Source organism: Xiphias gladius, chromosome 23 (genome assembly GCF_016859285.1).
Source record: "Xiphias gladius isolate SHS-SW01 ecotype Sanya breed wild chromosome 23, ASM1685928v1, whole genome shotgun sequence".
NCBI lineage: Eukaryota > Metazoa > Chordata > Actinopteri > Istiophoriformes > Xiphiidae > Xiphias > Xiphias gladius.
This window is the reverse complement of record NC_053422.1, coordinates 21,423,838-21,446,552: the sequence shown is the minus strand read 5'-3', so window position 1 is coordinate 21,446,552 and position 22,715 is coordinate 21,423,838. Positions and strand designations below refer to the sequence as shown.

Here is a 22,715-nt window from a genome sequence, read left to right as displayed (position 1 = left end):
CACAGAGCCCCGGCGCGCAGCAAATCCCAGGCCCGGCCCTCACGGGCAGAGGGGCCGGGCCCAGGCCTGGGAGCAGCAGGAGTCCCACAGGCCTTTTCTTCCAACTCCTCTCACCAGCACAAGGGGGACCGGGATCATGCTGGGAGTTTGCTTATAAAAGGCTGAGCCAAGACTTGGCAGAATGGGTTAACGGAGGCATGCATACACACTCACACACACACCAACTCGAATGCTATTCGGGCTGTCTGTCTTGCCTGTGGGCATGGTGGGAAAAAAGATGAAGTAGAAGGAAAAAAATCAAAGATAAATCAAACCTCCAGTTAACATCTGAAAATTTGGGACACACATTTACAGAGAGACATACACAGAATGAGCAAGAAAGGAACTGCTCAAGCTAGATTACCGGAGAAATTAGTGGTTTTTGCTCGATGCCTGGGGAGCCTAATAGTGGTAAAGTCCTGAGGATTATACACTGTGCCATTTCCATGCTCCCCCTAATAGTCTCCATGTCCTGCCTCTGTATGCCATAGATGGATTATGATGCTTTATAATTAACATAGGGGAGGGGGGTAGTTATAGACTGCCCATCTGCCATGCTGACACACTTACAGGGGGTATCCCTTGGGAAAAGGGGGCTGCTACCACACTATTCCATTACTTTATCATTCTATCATTCTATTATCCTAGCACTCCATTCAATTACACTGTCACTCCATTAGTGTACTCATAAGAGTGAACAAAGAGCTCCATGATGGTCATTAATGATATGTTCAGGGCTGGTTGGGCATGGTCATGCTTCATCCCGTCTCTACTTGTAAAATATTGTCTGTTACAAAAGCAAAGATCACTTAAGTTCCACTTAAGGAGCCATAGGTAAAGTGGAGACGTTCAACTATTTCCACAAAATTTATATTATATTATATTATATTATATTATATTATATTATATTATATTATATTATATTATATTATATTATATTATATTATATTATATTATATTATATTATATTATATTATATTATATTATATTATATTATATTATTATTAAAGATATTATATTGTATTAATCTTTATCTTTGTATTGGACAAAAGTTTGACAATAAAAAAGCTTAACTCAAGGATGACTTACTGGCTTTTTTGGAACATTTTTCATGGTCTTCCTCAGCAGATGAAATATGCTCCCAAAAAAGCTAGAATTACAATTACTAGTAAAGGTGCTAGTAGGTGAACCTTGAGATTATTTTTTTTCTTTTGTAAATGGACCTTAAGTCAAGACTTTTTGTGTAATATATCTCTAATATATAATTTATCAATTTTATAGATAATATGTGGACATGAGTTTTTTTTTCTTTTTAATATATATACTTTTATATAAATATATATAAGATATATATTTATATATATATATAAATTTTGTAGATGTGGTTGAAAAAGCTAGTAAGCGGACACTGAGTTGCTCCTTTTTTTTCTAATAGTTTCTTTTTTTTGTCATTATTTGTTGGGATTCATTATCCCCTTCCCCTAGTCCTGACAAACTAAATTCACACTTTCCCACAAGTCTTTGGAGTGCCACAAACTGGGGTAAAACAGATCCCTCGCTGCCTGTTTGCCGGTAACAACTCATGACGTCTTAAAGAACTTGTAGTGCAGCTGGCTGTTAAGGCTGCCGGCCCGCTGTTTGGGCCTGGCGACTGATGAGGTCTGCCTCCACGGCACAGAGGGGTTCTCTGAGAAAGAGTTAAGTCTATGGGGTCAGTCCTGAGGAGGAGGTTACCAGTTCCCGAGTCGGAGCCGCAGGGGTAATGGTTTTAGAGATGGCTGTCACACAGATCCGTTCCACTGTCCAACACCGGCGCTGATCTCCACCAATCCGAGTCTGCTTGCTTTTCAATCCCTCAACTTCTCTCTCCCTGTCCCCCTTTTTTCTTTTCTCTCTCTCTTTCCCCCTCGCACTGACACATGGAAGTAATCTGGGAGCTCTATGCTGGACTGAAAGGATGTGCGGTTGAGCCCAGGGCTGCGTTTCAACGCTCTACATTAGCTTCCTTTCCTCTCCTGTTTAATCCCCTTATTTTCAACTGCTCTTATGTAAAAGATGGCAAACAAAAGGCAGACTTTGCCCATTCAACTCTTTTCCCCACTTCCTGTAACTCTGCATCCCTACATTTTCTCTTGATTCAGCTAAAGTGCAGTCAAGGTGGCAAGTAGAAATCTTAAGGGAAGCCTTCCAGCACCAGCGCCTGTGCCTCTGCTTGGCAGAGCTGGAGCTGATGTGAACTTCCTGGTTGCTGCCAGCCAGGCCTCTGTCTAATGAAGCCCGGTCGCTAACTGCCTGTAAGGCAGCCACTGTTCAGCCACTCCACACTCGTCCACCACTCGGCCCTCAACACTTTCACAGGGGCACACTGGCACGCTCCTAACACTTCCTTAATGCTCCACTGTGGCTGGACAAAGAACAATAGCACACCGACATGCACTCTCAAGCACTCATTCACTCCCATAAGCCTATACTTGTCCCTTTCATATGAGCCTTAGTGTCCTTTAATTACAGTATGAACAGAGAAACTGAGTAAAAATAAACAATACTCATATTGATTTGGAATTTATTTTACAAAATAATTGGACGTGCAATTATTGGACCGGATAAGACTGAATTGGACTGAATATCTCATACTTTGTGTTTGTTCTGGTCAACTTAGGTCTTGAAATAATGTGGTTTTCTGTAAAAAAAAAAAAAAAGCTTATATATATGTTGAGTAATACTAGGTTTCAACAATTTTGTCATAGTTTTTTATGACTCACCACGGACAACCTAAGCCCATTTCTATCACGCTTATGTGAGTGTCCAGTAGTTCCAACCTCTGGTTGTCAAGATTAAGATATATATCAGCTGTCTATTTTTGAGCTATTAACGATTATTTTCATTATTGAATATTTTGTCTATTACTTTTTTTGGCTGACTGATTACTTATTTAGTCTATAAAAAAAAAGGGAAAATATCCACGACTGTTCCTTGGAGCTAAAGACCTTGAAATTCCTTATTTTGTCCAAAAAACACTCCAAAACACAAAGATATGAATTTTCTAATGATATAAGACAGGAAAGTTGGAAATTCTCACAACTAACAAGGTAGAAACACACACTTGACAAATTACAAGCAATTCATCAGTTAAAAGTGTCAGCAATATGAAGATGTATACTGTGAGACAACAGAAATTTTTCAACTGTCAGAAATGTGTTCTTTCTTTATATTGGTTTCGATCCTTCTCATTTCCCCGGCTGTATAAGATGGCTGTATCAATATGATGAAGTATCTCGATCTGTCAGGTTTTAATTCCCTGGGTAAACTAAAATTTAAAAAAAAACTCAGACATTCCTGTCTGGTTAGTTTAAGCATAAACATTTTCTCAGCCGAAGTTCTAGAAAATATATTACACCAAAACATATACTTACGCTGTGAGAATATTAAAAATGCCAAATAGAAGATTTTATCAATATGTGATGGATTTTTAAAGTCGCTGTTGACTGGTTTTGACCAGCTAACTGATAAATAGACTAATCTTTTCAAAACTCTGTTCTTCCAAGTGATTCATTGCATTCAGCTGTTGTCCCAGTTGTGAATCCATCTCTGTCATATGCCTTGAAAGAAAACCAACTGTAACTCTGGGTCCTGAGGACCAGTTTTGAAGTCATGCAGCAGCCCATGTTCATGACAAAAAAAAAAAAAAAAGGCTAAAAATTAGTTGCAAGCCGAGCAATGAAGCTCGGTTTCATGAGCACCACTGCTTGAAAATAAAGAAACGATTGCATCAATAACGCACAACAAGCACACTGATCAGTTTTCAGTGATGTGGCAGCCAAACCACCAGCGGATAAAGTGAGTCCATCTGGAGCAAAACCATGATGGAAAAACAGCATTTTTTCCCTGAAATATCCTGAAGCACTGCAGCCCCTTTTTGAGCCCAGGTGCCTCACGTAGATAACCAAATGAAGAATCTGTCGTTACACACCGCTGAAACAACAGTCATGTCGACACAGAAGTGCACACACATAAAAGCACACGCAGCTGTCCTTATAGTGAGACACAGGGTGCCTTTACAGCACCATGGGCCAGTTGCTTTCCAGAAGTATTTCTTATTGGTTGGCCCTCTCTCTTTCTCTCTGAGAGGGGCTCAGGCTCTAAGTCCTCTCTGTGTGTAATGAGATCTGTATCAGGGGGAAACATGATCATAGTCTGGAGGGGGGAGGAAGGGGGGACTCGGGGAGGCAAGGAGAGAGAAGGTGTGTATCGCAAAGGGGTAAAGGGGGCAAGCAGCAGGGCGTGGAGCAGGGAAGAAACAAAAACAGGCCTCTGACCCTCTCAGCAGTGACCCACACTGCAGCAAGCAGCAGAGGGGAGCGTTCAGTGGACTCTTTGCTAGGAACCAAATCCTGTTTCTGGTCTAGTCCTGAAGTTTCATCCGGCTCTCGTTCAACAGGTTGCGGCAGATTCAGGTTTTGCAATTGCAGTTTGTTTTTTTAACGTCCTCTTGGAATCCTGGTTATATTTAAATGTCAGCGTTAGAGTCACTTTGTGGGAATCAAAGGTTTCTCCGTGTTCAAGAATAAACCTCTAAAACATTTGCTTTGATAACAGCAGCTTCTAAAAGCATAGATAAGGCAGAAGTTTGTTTTTTCATAATTACCGATTTTTTTCCTCTAATTATCTTACCAGAAAAAGGTAATCATGAAAACAAAACTAAACCTTTAATTAGGTCTTCTGGGCACTTATTCTACTAATAGCAGACAAATAAAATTGTTGTTTTCAAAAGGTATTCAACAATAAACTTGCCACCTCATCAGCTGAAAGAGCAGGGGTTTTTTTTCCTACAAAAATATAACGCACATTGTTTTTATATTTAGAAAAAAAAAACCTTTGCTAAATATCACAGTGGTAATCAAATCCAGAGTAATCATCGGACTCACTGAACCCTTAAACCATGCAAGCACGTTATAAACCAAATCGGTCAACTGTTCAACTGTGAGCCAGGCAGCTGAGGTCAACGGAAAGCAAAATAAGATGAGTAAGTAAAGACCCACAGCAACAGAGGCTTTACTTGACTTGATCAACACAAAGGCCTTTCCCTCTTAAGCTATTTTGTGTTCTTTTGTGGGCTTAAAAATTGATACAGGACAAAAAATGTCTCCAAACTGTTTCCAAGCCACACCAAAATGTGAGGAGTTCGACATAAGACCAGCAGATTCCTGGCCGGCCTGTGGCTGGTTCCAGCGCCGTGCCAGCGTGTTTTCCAACTCTCTCCCATCGTCTTGTTTGTCCCCTGAGCTCCTGCAAACAGGCTGTGGGAGCTACATGTCATGAGGTAAACATTAGCTAAGGAGGGTTAGAGGACGTGCAAGGACCACTCAGAGCAAACTTGTCAGATTATCATTAAATTGGCATCACTGCAACATTCCCGAGCACACCGTGAATGTGCCAGTGTACTTGTGTAGTACGCCTGTACAATGTGGTGCTAGCTTCAGCCAAACCGACGGGACGTGATCAGTCATAACAAAGTGACATTTTCAGGTATAATCCCACTCAGCTAAATGAGAACTAATCCGATTTGCTCTGATCAAATGTTAGACGGTTCTTTACCGGCTCTGGACGTTGACACGTCCAGCCTTCGTCTGCACGGCTGCTCCCCCACCCAAACACCCCACCCCGCCCCCCTCGCCAATCGTCCGGCCTTAAATTAAATATCAGGAAGGTCTGATACACCCTGCAACAAAGTTAAAACGTAGGGATGTTTCTTCTTCTTCTTCTTCCCAGATGGCATTACAGTGATGATGTATTTTGCCTGTTCAAGCAAACTGGGTGTAAAATCAATTAAGCAAACCCCAGTTATTGATAATGCAGGAGCGGGAGTGATAGCATCCTCACGTGGAAATCCATAACAGAATGAACGCTCGGAGGGACCCGCAACGTAAGCCTACACACACACACATAAAGAAAAAAAACACACACACACAACATAGTGGCCCAAACCTGCTGGTTTCCTATGCTTTGTCTCATAACTCATGGCCTGCAGGGAGGCGCTGGTATGGTTATATTTTGTGTGTATGTGGTACAGTGTGCAAGCAGAGCTCCAGATTAATTTATTAACTGAGGCAGCAGTGCTCCCCAAAGTGGGAACAGGAAGTAAGACATCGTAAATCTAGATAAGTCACCAGATAGTGTACTGTACATTTCTATAGGCCTCTCTCTCAGTTATGGCTATGGAGCAATATAGGCCAGGACAGAAAGATGGAGTTTAAAACAACAAACAGCGAAGACAGATGCCTTACAAATAGTCCTTTTTATTGCCTATCAAACACTGAAAAACAGGTTTGTCTTTTGTTATTGCAAAGCCTGAACACAGCAAGATAATTGTCTATTGTTTTCTAAGTGCAGAGCAGCAGGATAATTAGGTTGAGAGAACACTTTGCAGAGTGCTTTATTGTTTCACTGTGAACTTTATGAAATATTCGGCCGGCATGGGGATTTTACAAGGAGCAGAGTGGAGGAGCAGATGGGGAAATGGTCTTCCAATCCCTAAAACCAGCGTGGTAACCTTCTAAGACATTCCCTCTAGGTGACATCATCAATCAATAAATGTCTTCCACCCCAACCTTTTTTTTTTCATTCTTCTGCCAATGGCTGACACAAGGTGTGGGTTTTTGTGCAAGGGTAAAATGTGTGTATATCTCTGTCTGATGATGCTCATTGTTCCACTACCCCTGCAGCTATAGTCAAATAAAAGCTGATGGGCCATAGTCTTACCATTAGGACCAGGCCACACGCACACACACACACACACACGCGCAAACGCAACTACCCACAGTCCAATGAACATGGCAGCAATATTCATACTCACTGACTGCACAACGAGCTTCTATGACATCTGACATTTGGGGGATAAATCATGGATTCACTTGAATGAGTAAGTTCTAGTTTTAAGCTGGTTGCGCTTCTCTCCATTTCCTCTCGGTGCTGTGAGCTAAAATGAAGGTCAGCTCCTCGGCTCCAGCCACACAGAAATACAGGAGAGGGTTTTTTTTTTCTTCTCTCTTTCTTTTAGCTTATTTTCCCCTTATATATGCCTTCCAACATCATGCAAATGTGGGAGTCAAGTCTAAGTGGGTGATAATTGTTACCAGAGCGCATTTTATTATCAGCAGTCTGGGCTCACTCTGCTAGTTTTGATGGGAATAATATAAATTTTCAGAAAAATGCCTTGCCTCAGCTGCTTGCTTTTGAGAAACTTGATTTGATGTTGAGAAATGAGACTGGATCCAAGCCAGGGCAATTAAGAAAAAATTAATTCTTTTCAAGCATTTGCTCCTGTGATATCTGAAACCATCTTATCACACATATTTGTCGGGAAACCGAATTCAAACTTGGAGGGCAGGGACGCGGTGGGTCCTGGCCCTCTCAGAGGGCCGGCAGGGTCCGTGTTAAGGGGTCCATGAGACGGGCTGAGGGGAGACACATCCTGGGCTACACCTTGACACGCTTGCCATGCCTTACCTGACTTTTTCTCGTTCATTCTTTACCCAGCAAATGGTATCAGCTACACGGAAATTGTGGGGAAGAAGTGGAACAAACTCTCACAACTCTAAGGTAGTCGTGATTTTAGTGTCCAAGCAGACCTCCACGGTGGTAATATACAGGTGCATGTAATATAGTCATAAGTGGCTATAATTAACCATCTATTATTGTGATCTAGGTGAGGCCTACTGTATATTGTGTAAGCCTTTATCTACTGTGTTTCTTTGGTGTTGGGAAATTCCCCTCAGAGAAATAAATCAGCACAAAACTCTGCGGCGCAGGAATGGCAATTAAAACTAAATAAATTGTGTGTGTGTGTGTGTGTTTTTTTTTCAGATAATTGCAACATTTAACAGAACATTTAACCCAGCTTGCACACAATGGCAACTTTTCCAGTAATGTTAGTCCTCCATTACGCACACACCCAGAGAGTTTGGCATGCTTGTGCAAATGAAATACGAGACTTACTTGGGATTCTGCGCGCTCCAAATTATAGTCTCCAGCGATTTTGCCGAGGGTAACGCCGACCTGCACATTAAAATAAAGATCCAGAGGTAATACTTCCAACAACCGAGTCCCGCCATTCTGATAAGTGAGCAGACAGTGAGCCGATAACTCGGAGCGTCGGACAGTGCGCCTGGCAGCCTTTATCTGTGGTTCGCCCGGGAGGAAGGTGAGCTACGATCAGTCGGGAGCATGTGCGGTCGATGCCAGATACATGTCCCTCTGTCCGACTTCTTAAAAAAAAATGCTCGACACCCCCGTGTCCTTGACTGAACTGTCCGCAGGACGTGCGATGGCTCCTCTGGTTCTTGATGGGATCTGAAAGGAACGCAGCCCCGAGTGTCCTGGTTGACCTGTGGCTGAGACACACACAAAAAAAGCAAAAAGCAAAAAGCAAAATGCAAAAAAACAGCCCTTCGTGACCTTTTTTTACTCTAAAGAAACAGCTCGACGATGCGACCCGATGTGTGATGAAACGGACCCAAGCAGTCGTACAGTTTTTTGGAAACACAATCTGGCGATGCGGCTGCCGGTGAAGCGCTGCGCCGCGTCTTTGTCAAAGCTCCCCTGATGGTGTCTGTACCTGTCGCTGTATATAGCCTACCCTACAGATGACCACATTCACCCATCAGTCACCGCTCCGCAGCACGCTGGGAATCCAGAGGTCCGCTTCATGCCAGTGTTGTCTTTCACTCCTCCTCCCCCTGCTATTCTTCTTCGAAAAGGAAGAGAGTTTCTATTGTAGGTATTCCTCCCGGCTCTCAGCGCCGTTCCGTGTGCGTGTTGCGCTCCGGCGGGGCAGCCTCTAGTCCAACTCGGGCATGCTGCGTGGTCGGTGCGCTAATACACAGCCCGTCTCCGCCTTGTTCGTCGCCCGCGCGGACAGGAGAAAAGTGCCTGGGGAGGGTCAGACTTGCTCACCAGCCCGCTCGGTGGCCCTAAATCCGCTCGCCAACATTTCCATGCCGGTATATCTTTTCTGACGGTCTGAGGAACTCTACGCGCTCCGGTGTGTGCAGCAGCCCGAGCTCAACTGTAACCCGAGCCGAGCAGAGCGCGAGGGGGGGGGGGACGGCCCACGTCGCAAACCGCGGCCAATCACAGCGCTCTGTCCGAACTTGGAAGCAGGAAGCGAAGGCATTTATGGGGACGTGGAGGGGTGGATGGTGGATGGAAGGAGGGGGTGAGGAGGGATGGTAGGTGGTGGTGGTGGTGGTGGTGGTGTGTGTGTCTGCGTGTGTCTGCGTGTGTGTGTGTGCGTGTGTGTGTGTGTTGGGGGGTGTATGTTATTGGGTTGACCCCACATCTCCACCCCCACCGCCTCGACCCGAGCCATCGACCCACATTGAAATGGACTTTGGAGTTATTCGTCATACTGAATGCTTTGGTGGAGGAAACGATCATGGTAGGCTGCCGGAGCGTGCGTAAAAGTGCTTACAAGAGCAAAACTTTGGCCCCTGTAAACCCAGAGCCTTAATGTCCCTGCAGATCCCGAACCAAACATTTATGCCATAACATTTCTGTAATACAGTATAAGTCCAAATCTGCCTATAGGGAACTATAATGATGTGTGTGGTAGGTAGGATACGTCAATTTTTAATATTTTCTCTTTATAACTGGGCTACAATAATATTATGAACTTTCTAAATGTATATATGTTTTAGTTCGCTAAAAATCCTCTATACTTAACTGTATAGGATTACAGTAGGTTATTTTGGTCCTTTCTTTTTCCTCTTTGAAGGGAATGATGATTAATGGTCTCTTTGGACGTCTTCCTAGTTGTTCCCTTCTGGGATAATGAACTGCATGAGAACTTAGTCTCCAGTGTCAATAGACAATAGACAGTCGGTAGCCTATAGTCATTGGGCCATTCATTCATTGAGGAAGAAACGCTTGACACATAATTGATCATGTCCATGTCTGTGCCCCCTTTGTGGGTGTGTGTGTGTGTGTTTGTGTGTGTGTGTGTGAGAGAGAGAGAGAGAGAGAGTTTGCCTTAATTTTCTTGCATTTATTCAATCAATGCCGCCCCCTAATGGTTGTGGTGAAACCGATTTACACAGCAGGAGAAGTCATTGTAATTGGAAAGGAAAGATAACAGACATTTAAAAACATGTCCTTTGGTTCCTGAAATTATTTTTCTTACATCCTGTTGTGGGTTGACAGCCCATTAGTTTTTATGAAACAATAAGCTCAACGTCAGCTTCACACCTAAATGATTATACACACTAAATATCTGAGTGTATTTATTGTTGTGTGGGTTTCATGTGTGTGTGTGTGTGTGTGTGTGTGTGTGTGGTAACGGGGGCCACAGAAGTTGGAGTGCCATAGCTGCATCTTCAGGAGCCTGGCTACAGACCATCAGAGTGTTGTCATAGTAACAGCAAATACAGGCCAGTTGCCACAGCACTGGCATGTCCCTTCTGATGGCCGCAACATATGGGATACCTGATACCTTAACAGCCAATCACATGGTCACAGATAGATACCTGATCTGCTGCGAGCCAATGAGACGCCTCCTGTGTACGACTTTGATGGCTGCCACAGCTGCGGCCAAGGCTGACTGACCAATGGCTGCAGGACGGTGATGGCGGACATACCAAGCTGTTGTTGTAAGAGTGTGATCAAACCACAATCTGGGATCAGCAGAATCAAAAACACTTTATTAGCCAAGTACAATATTATACAGAGATTTGCCTTGGGAAGCAATCAAAACCGATCTTTTACGACAATATATGCCAGTACATGTGGCACCAGAACAAAATATTATTATAGACAGCACAAGAGGATTGTAGAGGATATGTAGCAGATAATGGACTGTCCACATTACTCTATATAAACACAAAAACTTTATGCTTTGTGACACAGTGCAGTACATGGAAAGACAAAGGAGTGGACTGAGCATAGCATTCACATTCAGTCACACACTCCATGGAAGGCAATTTGATTTTTTTTCCCCCTCAGACAGCCACCTATGAAATAGTGGCGTTTTCAAGGAATGAGGTCATCGTGTTAATCTGTATAGGTGGCTGATTAGTGCTTCTATAAATAGCCTGAATGTACTTTGATTCCACAGCTCATAGACAGACGCTCTTCATCTGCTTCAGAATGGAAAATGGGCTGCAACTAAAGACTCTGATTGATCCCTGCTAATTTTGTTGATCGATTAAAATATGACAGAAAACGCAGCATTTCCCAGAACCCAAGGTGACATCTTCAAGTTGCTCGTCTACAGCCACGCCAGCTTTGTGAAGCTGTACATATGATAGAAACAGTGATGCAATGAGCTAAATGCTAACATCAGCATGCAAACATATTCACAGTGACATTGCTAACCTGCAGCTACTAAGCGGGTATTGTATAATGTTTGCCATGTACACCATCTTAGTAGCTTGTTAGCATGTTAAATATTTTTTAATAAGAGCTAAACAAAAAGTACAGCTGAGGCTGATACAAATGGCATTAGTTTGGCAAGTATTACAAATCGAAATTTTGACCCGATGAAGGCACTAGAGGAAAAGTCAGGGGATCACCAATGTTACTGCAGTTTATCCTGAGGAGGATATGAATGTCTGTACCAAACCTGACGGCAATCCTTCCAATAGTTGTTGAGAAATTTGACCTGAAACCACAAATATCATGGTGGTGCTTGAGCAAAAGTCAGGGGATCATTATAGTCACATGGGCCAGGTTATTGTCGATCAGAACGAGTTCAGTCAATGTGTTGTCCGACCACGTCAGGAAGCAAAAGTGTTTGTAGTTGTACTGGACGGTCACAGTGGAAGGTGGAGTAAAAAGCCTGTCACAGAGAGCGGGGAGATGTGGTATTGATTAAATATGGGGATAACGGCGCACATTTCCAGACGGTCTCTCCTGAAAGGCTTTAATGGTGTTGCACATGAAAAGTGGCAGAAATAGTTGCATCAAGAATTAGAAAAGAACTAGAAAGAGAAGTAGAAACCTAGCTTTCTCTCTCTCCTCTGCACATCTGACCAATCACAGCTTGGAGTGGGTGCAAATGTCAGACTGTCGGTTCTGGAAAGTTACAAAAATGGTTGGACACAGTTCCCCCGAATCTGCTCTCAGACAGGTGTGAAGGGAGGGGGTTTCTGAAACTATTCAACCTTCCGATGAGCAGTTCTGAGAACAATGAATGTCTGCCCAAAATTTCATAGCAACTCATGCAGTAGTTGAGATATTTCAGTCTGGACAAAAGCGATGGACCAACAGACCAACATGCCACAAGCACGGCTAAAAATATTCAGTTTACAACGAGAGGCAGGAAATTCTTTCATTTAGGGGGCTGAACCAGAGAGTATTTAGCATTTTTACTTGATAAATGACTGAAACGATGAAGCTATTATCAAAACTGTTGCAGATTATTATACTCTTCATTGTCTAATCACTTGTTCAGCTCTAAAATGGAGAACGGTTAGTCATTCGCTGAAGATTGTTTTCTTCCCTCTAAAACTCCATGATGAACCATGGTGCCGAGGACATAGCTCCTTCCCAATCTGATATTTACACTTAGCAAACACTGAAACCATGACATCATCATTCCAGGATGAAGCCGCTGTGGGCTTGTAGTCCGTCCAGCAACCTCACAGTGAAAATAAATCACAGTTAAAGTGGCCTCCTCTTGCTTTTAATCTGCCCTTAATGAAGTCTGGCACAATTCCCTCTGGTGTGGCTCCACGACACAGCCGTGATCTACGGGCCAGGCTGGAGACCAGAGGGCTAGAGCTGTGGGAGATGCGGCTTCAGCCAGGGGTATGGATCCAGGTATGAGCTGAGCCCCTTTGGCATGCACGGGGTCAAGTGGTTAACCCTCATTATCTGGAGAGGACGAGGAACATGTGACTCAGACGTTCCAGCTGTAATCAATATCGAACAGCCATTAACCACTGAGACAACACATCCTCACAAACACAGACACACACACACACACCCACGTACATACACAAGCACTTAGCAGCACATGTTTCCCGTCCATCTCAAGCACTGTAAAGTGTTCACTAAAGGAAACACAAGGGCATAAATGCAAACAACATGGATTCACTCCAAACACTGAGCAAACTGAAACAGTGGGAAAACTCTGTTAATGTAAACAGACTATTTTCAGAGGCAGACACTTGAAAAGTTGTTGTTTGAGCTATTCATGCTGCTTTGATTTAACCGTAACAGCAGCGAGGCCAAACACAACAGCTGGGGCATCCGCACATTTACAGTTCCTGTTTGTGGGTGACTGCCGTCCAGACGTCTTCCTCCGCTCTCTTCTTGTTTTGCTGCTTCACTCATCTCAGCCATCTCGACTGACAGGAAAGCGCTCATTTCAGACAAATAACAATCTGCGCTTAACATGTCCTCAATTTAACACCCTAGCAGGAGATGTAAGCAAAAGCGTCTTCTCTTCTCCTTTCCACTTCTCTCATATCAGTAATTAGGTCTGATAACAAGCCGAGACAATAGATGTTTCCTGTAACCATCTTTGTCTACATATAAACATTGTGGAATCTTGATAACAATCCTGATTAGTAGCCAGTTGTGATCCTCCCATCATCACTCACCACAGTTCCCTGCATTATACCTTTTTAGCCTCTCGGATGAGATTAGAATTTGAAAAGAGAAACTGTGCTTTGATGCTTAATATCAAAGAATTCCACACTCAACGATTCCTGATGAAAAAATGGGCAGAAAGTTAAGGACATCCAAGCACACAGACACACACACACACACACACGTTAGTAACTCGCTGTGATTATTTGTTAGCGTAAACTGCATTTTGTAGGCCCGTAGCCTGGAGGGTTTAGAGAAGAGCTAAATTGATGAAGGGAATATACCAAATGCTGGCCTGGGGGGTTGTTCTGTCTATTGTAATAGAATTACAAGCCTCTGATAGATGAATCTTTTCTCCAAGGCTACTTGTCTGTCAAACATTAGGTCACACTCAGCCTCTACACCCAGGTGGGGGTGGGGGGTTTGGGGGCAGGGGGTGTAGAAGGGGGCTCAAGGCATAGAGAAGAAAACGTCTGGAGAGGTGCCTCGCTCCCTGCCAAGAAAAGGAGGGCAACAAAAGTGAAAAAGGGTTAGGGAAGAGAGGGAGGAATGGGTGAAAAAGAAAGGGTGGGAGCTGCTGAAAGAGACTGAAATGAGTGAGGGTGGGGGGTTAAAGAAAGAGGAGAAAGTGAGAAGGGTACAAAGGGGTGCATTCAAATCCACTCTAATCAAGGCCTGAGTGATGGACAGGACCTGCGGACGTGCCTTCTTTTCATTCTGAGTGTGTGCATGAGTGTATGTGTGTGTGAGTGTTTGTGTGGACGGTGTGATGATGGGAGGGGCCAGGCCTCTAGTAGAGATGTCTACTGCCAGCAGCCTGAATGGGACAAAGACCTGAATAGAAACTTCAAAGCGACCTCTGTGAGCCCCCCCCCCCCCCCACACACACACACACACACACACTTCTTCACAGTCCCTTGGCTGTGTGATAGTCAACAAGCTTCTGCGCAAGTGGTGTGTGTGTGCGTGTGTATACGCACAGCATTTGTGATTCTGTTTTCCAGTCTGTTATTTTCAGACTGCTACACGCATTTCTTGGCAGCTATGCGTGCAGTGTGAATTTCAAAGTGTGTCTGTCTGCCTGTGTGTGTTTTTTTCTTAAGTGAGGATGTGTGTGTGTGTGTGTGTGTCGTTTTAAAGAGTAGACTGCAGGATGCAGATATAATTGGAGCAGAGGATCTGACTCACTGCTCTCCCCCTCTGAACTGAAATCTCTTTGGCGGGATTGGAACTGGAACAAGTAGCCCACAGAGCTGACGTGTTGAAGAAATCATTGTTGCTAAATGTTACAGGGGGATTTAGAGTCTAATTTGATCCCGGGGTCCTTACTGATTCTGGCCTGTGTTATGATCGTCTACTGTGCGTCATCTAATTCTATTTGGCTGTGCATCAGGGCTTCTAACGATCTTGCGCTTATCACCCCTCTCTCTCTATTGGAGATACTCCTGAGAGTGTCTCTCCCAGCAGAGCTAAAAGCCTCACAAGAGTCCAAGGGCTGCAGCGGAGAATCTTTGGGCCCCTGAGAAAAACAGGAAGACCTGGGGTGATGGACGGGGCAGGCAGAAAGATAAGATTTGTGCGTGCGTGTGTTGTGGGCTTTGGCATTTGTGTGATTATGTGTGTGTGTGTGTGTGTGTGTGTGTGTGTGTGTGTTTGCACGCCTCACGAAGGTATCTGTCCTGTCTGAGCCCACTTGCACCAGTCAAGAATCAGGTCAGGCTCCAAAGTCCCTGGGATCAACGTGTCATTGTTGCTGCCTGGTGTCACTGACGTGTCCTCAGTGGCATCATCACCCGGGAGCACTGAACAGACGATTCATCTATCTTCAGTGCTCAGCTGAAGAGGCCATTAAAGTCCAACTCTAATCAGAGTACAGAATAAAGTAGCCCCAACAACCTCATCAGCGTTGCCTTTTTCCCCTGGCAGGTGTAATGTGATGGCGTAGGCTGCCGCAGCTTTGATCATATATTTAAATTTTAAGAGGCAGTACAGTAGTCCTGCATGCAGGCATAGTCCTCGTGGTGAGAAACATCTATTTTCAATCTAGCAGTTTCCGTCTTCTGTTTCTGGGAAAATACGCTCATATTTGAACCATAGAAAATCACATTGAGATAACCTTATCTGCAGAGAGAATGTTATCTGTCATCCTGATTATGTCATATGTTTTCAGCTGAGCGTGATTTTGTGCAGCTATAAATAAAGAGGCCATAAAAATCCTGGAGGAGGTCTGTAGCGTGTAATGCCCCCACACACAAACACAACGCAGTGATTGTGACATGCCTTTAAAACAAAGACGCAAGAATAATCACAGCTAACGTACACACGCCTGTATACTCACTCTGAACGAAAGGGGAAGGATTGCACCCTAGCACATACTGTTGCACAAACACACCTATGGCAACCAAAGATATACACCACAAAAACATACTTTATAGCCAGGGAGACAAACTCCTAAATCTGAGGGTGTCCTTGTTAGTAAGCAGCCGAGGGTACACGAGTGCTCTCAGCCGCATCATCAAAGCCTCAGCAATTACTCCCATGTTCCCTCACTCTGGCATAAATCTGCTCTTATCTCGGCTCGCTGCAGGATCAGGGAATATCAGCTCCAGCATCTGCTCCATCTACAAACCCAGCCACTAAAAGCACAACAAAGTGGCTCTGCAGGCATAAATAAAGGAAGGAGGGGCACCGGAAGAAGCAATGGGGGTGGGGGGTGGGGGTGGGGGGGCAGAGAATGAAAGATAGGCAGAGGGAGGTACAAGGGGGTGTGTTCCTGGTTGTCTTATTTGCCTTGAGCGTTTGGGGTCATTCACACTGTAATCTGTCAATCAGCCAGACCACAAACCAAAAAAAAAACCAAAAAAAAAAAATCTTTACTCCAACTGAATTTCCAGCAGCTCGGCTCAGCTCAGGATAAAATCTTCACAGGAAATTAAGACATATGAAGGGAAGGAAGGTCAACAGCTCTGGTTGGGGTAAAAGGTCAAAGTTGAAGATTTAGTGGTCAGCGCCAGATATGAAGTTAAGACCGGCATGTCATATTTATTGGAGGGGTTAAGATAATCACTGACTCTTTGTCAAAGGGGCCTATGAACTCCGGAGAAGTTAGGATCAAGGCCCCCGGACAGATTTTTTTTAAATTATTAACCCAGTTTGCGCAGTGGTCAGCAGATTCCGTGGGCCTCTATTATAACCCTTGTGTACACACAAAACGAGGCCTGAAAGAGGCGTCCGCCACTTCCCAAACGAAAAATTGGGATGGGAGAATGTACGGGAACTGTGACCCATGCCCACCCTCGTTTTGGAGACAGGGGAAATTGGCGACGCAGATGGTGAGGTGGTGAGTTGAAGCCAGATTGTAGAAATTAAATGTGAGAGGAATCATTATACATATAATGATGCCTCTGAGGGGGAACTCCCGGGGGTTTTGGGCCCCACGAAAAGATATCATATCGGGCCCCAACCACCACAGGCCACACCGACCCTGAAAATATAACACTGTGCAGACATGCATGCTACAGTGGAATTCACTAATTGATGAAAGGCCGATACCTTCTATAAGAAACTCTATAAGAAACCATATTTCAGTTGGCATCAGAACCATGGAGACATATACCTTGGCCGTATGACTTGAAGGTATTATTTTAAACTTGGTTGTCACTTTGTTATTGTTATAACTGTCCAGCATCCAGTTCAGACTATAGGCTGTTTGAATTCTTATCACTGAAAAGGATTTAAACATTTTTCTTTTTTCATAGTAATGAAAAAGAGGAGCGAAATGTAAAAACTAAGGAATTTCTGTGAAGATAATAAGTACTTAATGTTAGGGGAGCAAAAGTAGCCTATTTCACTATGGACTAAGCAAACAGGTCATTTTCTACTCGACACCACTGCACCCCCCTTCCTTTGCGAAAATCTTTTCTGTCTCCTGTCTCCCTTTTTCTTTCTTTTCGTGTTTGGAAGCCAGCTTTTTCTCCGGCAAGCTGAGACATAACGCTCCTCGCTCACAGTTCACTGCTGGCAAGCACAGTCCCCGCAGGGGCAGGACCGAACCATTTCACGGCCCTCTGGGTGATTACTTTTTGCCAAAAACAAGAAGAGGAAAAGAAACTTTTCGTTTTATTAGTACATTGTAAATAAAACATCCTATTAATGGTGACAGATTAATGATCAAATATTGAAAAAAAAGTACCTACTTTTCTAATGTTTTTTTGGGGGGGCCCTGTCAGTCACGGGCCCTTCGGATCGTCCTAACCTCTCTCCTGATGCCTCTCACACATTGAATTGCGCCTCGTGTCACGCGTCACTTATAAATCCGCTTCATCATTAACATTCAGGCCAGAAGCGTTATTTGTACTATGAGCCACAACTATTCCAGAAGCACCTTTCCGCTGTAACAGGTATAAGCCAACTCAAATCTCAGATCCACGCCCGCTACAATATTTCATCAGCGCCGTCTCACCATCACATTGCCCGCCCCCGGGGACCGGAGGACAGGGGCCGGACTGTGTGCTTCTCGCACCCCGCACCCCCTCCAGCCACCTCACCCGACACCACCTGCGTTCATCATCATCATCATCATCACCTGCGACACTGGACAGAAACACCTCAATGCTGGCTTATGGAGTGAAATGCGGTGGGCTGTTCTGTGCGTCTGTGTGCCTGTGGGTCTTTGGTGATGGATTTCCGGGGGTTCTGTGCGTGCCCCCGCGCTCTAACGGTGTGCAACGCAGCGTTCCGGCCGCCCACCTCCATGTCTGACCACTTTGCATTGACGGCCCCTTCACACGGGAACAATATGTACATCAGTGTCCAGGAGGGATTTGCATCGGCCACTTCTCGGTTAGTTGTGGGAGTGCTTTGTGCGGAGCATGAGGTTGGCCGACGTTGATGAAGGGGGGATTGCGCGGAGACGTGCCTGCGCACAGCTTTATAGGTCTGGTTACTCATTTTGCTCACGCCGTTTTCGGCCGTGGCGCGCACGCAGACGTTCAGTATGGATCCATAAGCACTGCTTTATAGATGAGGCCCCGGGTCTGTTACAGTTGCTCAGACCTGGCTGAAGCCGCAGCCATGACAGATGAACGGGTCTCCAAAGTATTTTTAGGAGGATGTTTATATTCCTCACGACTGGACTGAAGCAACATCTTTCATTCTGACCTCTTTATTGCAGCTGTGACCCTGACCTCCCTCCTCCACCTCCTCCACCCATCCTGCCTCCTGTACCTCCCTGTCCCCTCTGCATTTCCTCCCTCTTCTCCGAGTCGTCCACTCCCATTCGCCCTGGGTCAGCAACTCCCTGCGCTTCACACAGGGGCACAGAGCTGGCTGGTACTCCGCGGGCTGTGTAGCCAAATTTACAACCATACAAAGCTGTTGGGTTCGACATCGGTAATAGAGACAAAATCTTACAAGTAAATGTTATGAGGAAATACCTCAGCTCCAGGTGCTGGCTGGGGGTCAGGGGTGAGAGGTGACGGGTCACACACCACCCCTCAGGGCTGCCTGAACCCTGACCTCGCAAGACTGATGAATAGTGTGCTAACGGGGACCAGCTCTCTCGTACTGTGTCTGCACTCTCTCTTCTCGTCTTTGACTACCTCTAGTTTTTCCCAGCCCCCCCTCCGGCCCCCCAACACACTCTCCTGGGCACTGATCTGGCAGAAGCAGAGTACTAATACTCGCTGAACCTTTAAAGTACCTCGCCATCTGTCGTCTCCCTTGGATTTAAAATTATCATCATATCACATTCAAACTAGGCACTGTCGCACTCTTACATAACCTAACCCCTATCTACCGGCGCATGCAATACTTAAGAATAGATTGAATAAATTATTATCGGGCGAGGTGTTAAATCTTGGCCGGCAATAGAAGTGCTCTCTTTGTAATGAGGCTCCCCTGCCTATTCTCTGGCTCGTATCTGTGCAGAAGGGAAGTGAGAAAGCTAATAACAGGCCCACGCATGAGCCCCCCCCCCACCTTCCTCACATACATCCACAAATGGACGTAAAGCAGACATGGACATTGCACACACATTTAACACGCACACACACACACACACACACACACACACACCTACACCGTGGGCCATTTGCACAGTCCCATCATAGAGCCAATTAAAGAGATGAGTCTTATTAGCAGAGGTGTCCTGGCCCTCGTTAATCACTGGGGTTTCCTGGCAGGGGCCGGTGACATGCAGAGCTCTCTGTCATCTTTACGAGACCTGTCTCATCACGCCCCTTATAAGACACTCATCCCAACTTTAGCGAGAGTCATGATTTAGCAGAGCTGGCTTGGCCCAGAAAAGGCGTTCAGTCATCTGCGGGTCACCTTTGAATGAGCTTCAAGGGATTTGAAAATGGAAGCGTAGAAATGTAGGCCCCGCGTGGCACACTGCTGCCTCGCTAGCTCGCATGTTTTCAGTTTCTGCCCCAACTCCTAATTGAAAAGCCATAATCGTGTTTCCTCTTCCTGTAGGGAAAAACATTATTATCCTCGCTGCAGAGCTCGGGCCCACCGGGACGAGCGAAAGTGGCTCCAGAACAATTGCCTGTGAGGTGAGGAGAGAAGGTGTAGAGAATCAGATTCCAGGGTAAATATCCTGCTCCCTGCTGAAAACTCGTCTTGTTTTCTCACTTGCCCTGCCCAGACCTCTAGACCACCTGCAGTCCGGCTGATGACAGATTCCCTCCACACACTGGACCATCAGTGCCAAAGGGAGACTAATCCTCCTGCTTCTGTCCTCTAAGTACAATAGCCCTGTCAGTCGTTCACTCATTCGGCATACCTTTAGCTGCTCTGCCTGTGTGTCAGTATGAAGAAAACCTGACAGGACGCAGACAGTAGGTTCCCACGGCGCTCTATTCATAGCTTTCCACTGGAATCTCTGACCTGTTCTGGCCTGTCTTATGAAACCTGCTCCTCATAATGAAGGGCATTGATCCTTTTTCCTCATCTCACATTCACCTTGACATCTCTGTAACGGCCCACAGAGCGTCTCCTCTTAATCCAGGGGAGACTCTTTCCCTTTATTTGGTTTATTTACCAGATATTTTACTGAATGCACAGGGCATCGTTGGAATGATTTGGCTCAGAAATGTCAAGGACGGGGCATGCTGCAGTGCACCACGAGGCTCTGGAAGATGAGTGTGGACATTTGAGTGTCAGTGGCCTGGAAGCTGGTCTATCTGTGTGCGTGTGTCCCGGTCCCTAATCTGAGGAAGGTCCTGGTAAATGATTTTCCAGGGTCAGCTGCTTTCCTCTGCCCTTACAAGCCGAGGAGATTACAACCAATGCTCCCATTAATGATTTATCCATGGATACAATTCTATGGGTTTATCTACTTGCAAAGCACTAGCAAACTCTGGTCCTCCATGTACAACAGCTCTTCTGAGAGTTGTAATCAACTATATCAAAGGGCAAAAGGTATATTTTTAATTGCCATGAAATACTTTTCAGATCCTGTTAGATGAGTTTTCTCATTAAACTCTGCACATGTATGTGTGAATCATGGTTCCCAGTGGTCCTTGACCCTCTCTGAGGTCTCAACACCAGCTAACCATCAGGTTAGCTGATGGTTAGCTGGTGGCCCCCAAGGTGTGGGGGCCTTTGGGTTATCAGAGGTAAATAGAAGCTGGAAGCCTCACAGGGGCCGTGGCTCTGATTTAAACTCAGCAGACACAACTTAAACTAAGTCAGCCCGCATAGATGCACTGCTGTGAGAGCAAATCATACAGAGAAAATAACTGTTTTGGCACAGAAGAGTGAGATATGGACATAAAAAAAAACCCTCAACGTTCATGAAAACTGGTTTGAAAACATGACAGCTAGAGCTACACACTAATCTAAAATTTCCCTTTGGTCTGTTTCTGCAGGAACACCACTAACTGTGTTAGAAAAAGGGCCGACAGCTCAGAAGACAATCAAGCAGGGCTGCCGAGGTAAGTGCTTTTCCGCACATTCTTCTGACAGCCGACATGTGACAAGCAGACTGACGCATTGATAGATGAGCCTCTTCATGTTATGAGGCTGGACATGAAGGGGAGCTCTCTGCCAGGTCCTATTCTAACACACCCGCATTGATCCGAGCTCCTCTTTATTAATCACGCGCTTAACACAGAAGTCTCTGTTGCTTTCATCTTTTCCTCTGCTCATGTCCTCACTTTTATCATTACAGCAACTATGGCGCTATTTATCTCCACAGAACAAGACTTTACTCTCGCTACAATGGGCCCTTTTGATAGTCAACACAAATGTAAAAGCTTTCACATATAGCAAGATATGTGCATTGAAGAGGGGCTGCGAATACATATTCATAGCCTTTTCAGCACAGGGAAAAAGATAATATATTACAAAGAGTGACACCATGTACAGTAGTAGCACTCCCATTGTTGGATTTGAAATCTGCCTTGGACTATACTGCCCCCTTGTGCTGTTAAACTTAATAAATTTTAGTCATCACGACAACTTTTACCCCAAATTGCATAAATCTGCCAAGACTACAGGTATACTGTGAAGCCCGGATCAGAGTAACCTCAGGATTAATCATAGTAAATTCAGCGTGGTCAGTAAAAAGCACCACAGATGAAATGTATTGATTTTTATTCAAAAGTTACTGTCTCCAGACAAGTACAAATCAGAAAACAGAGTGACTGAAAGAGGATGGGATAATAAACAACAACTTAGAGTGTAGGCAAGAGTGCATGGAAGAGAAAAAAAAAAAAAAAAAAAAAAAAGGAAAAAAAAAACAACAACACAGAAATGGCCAAAAGGAAGGAAAGAAATTAAATTTTGTATATATACACATGATCTAATAAGAATTTATACCAATGTAGTGGTAAGTAACAAACAATAAACAGTACTTTTTCCTTAAAAGAATTTTCTTTTTTACTTACATAAAATAATTAGGCAAAACACATATAGGCTGTTCATCTACTTTATCACATTACATCTGACCACCTCATGTTTCATGTTCTAAGAAGCCAATTATCCACCTTTAAACATGACTGATCCTCTGACATGGAAGATTACTGTGAGAGAAGGTGACCTTCACAAGCATGTTTAAGGCTTAAGCATGGAATGACTACAAA

The 22,715-nt window shown here is 44.6% G+C and overlaps 1 protein-coding gene across 1 annotated transcript in view; it reads right to left on the bottom strand.

Annotated features, from left to right (window-relative positions):
* Positions 1 to 9,082, bottom strand: part of efnb1 (ephrin-B1) — a 58,813-nt gene extending 49,731 nt beyond the window's left edge. The window contains exon 1 of the mRNA XM_040120416.1: positions 8,035 to 9,082. Within this exon, the coding sequence (XP_039976350.1) occupies positions 8,035 to 8,150 (116 nt within the window). The 5' untranslated portion in view covers positions 8,151 to 9,082. The remainder of the gene's footprint in view (positions 1 to 8,034) is intronic.
* Between the last annotated feature and the right edge of the window lie 13,633 nt (positions 9,083 to 22,715).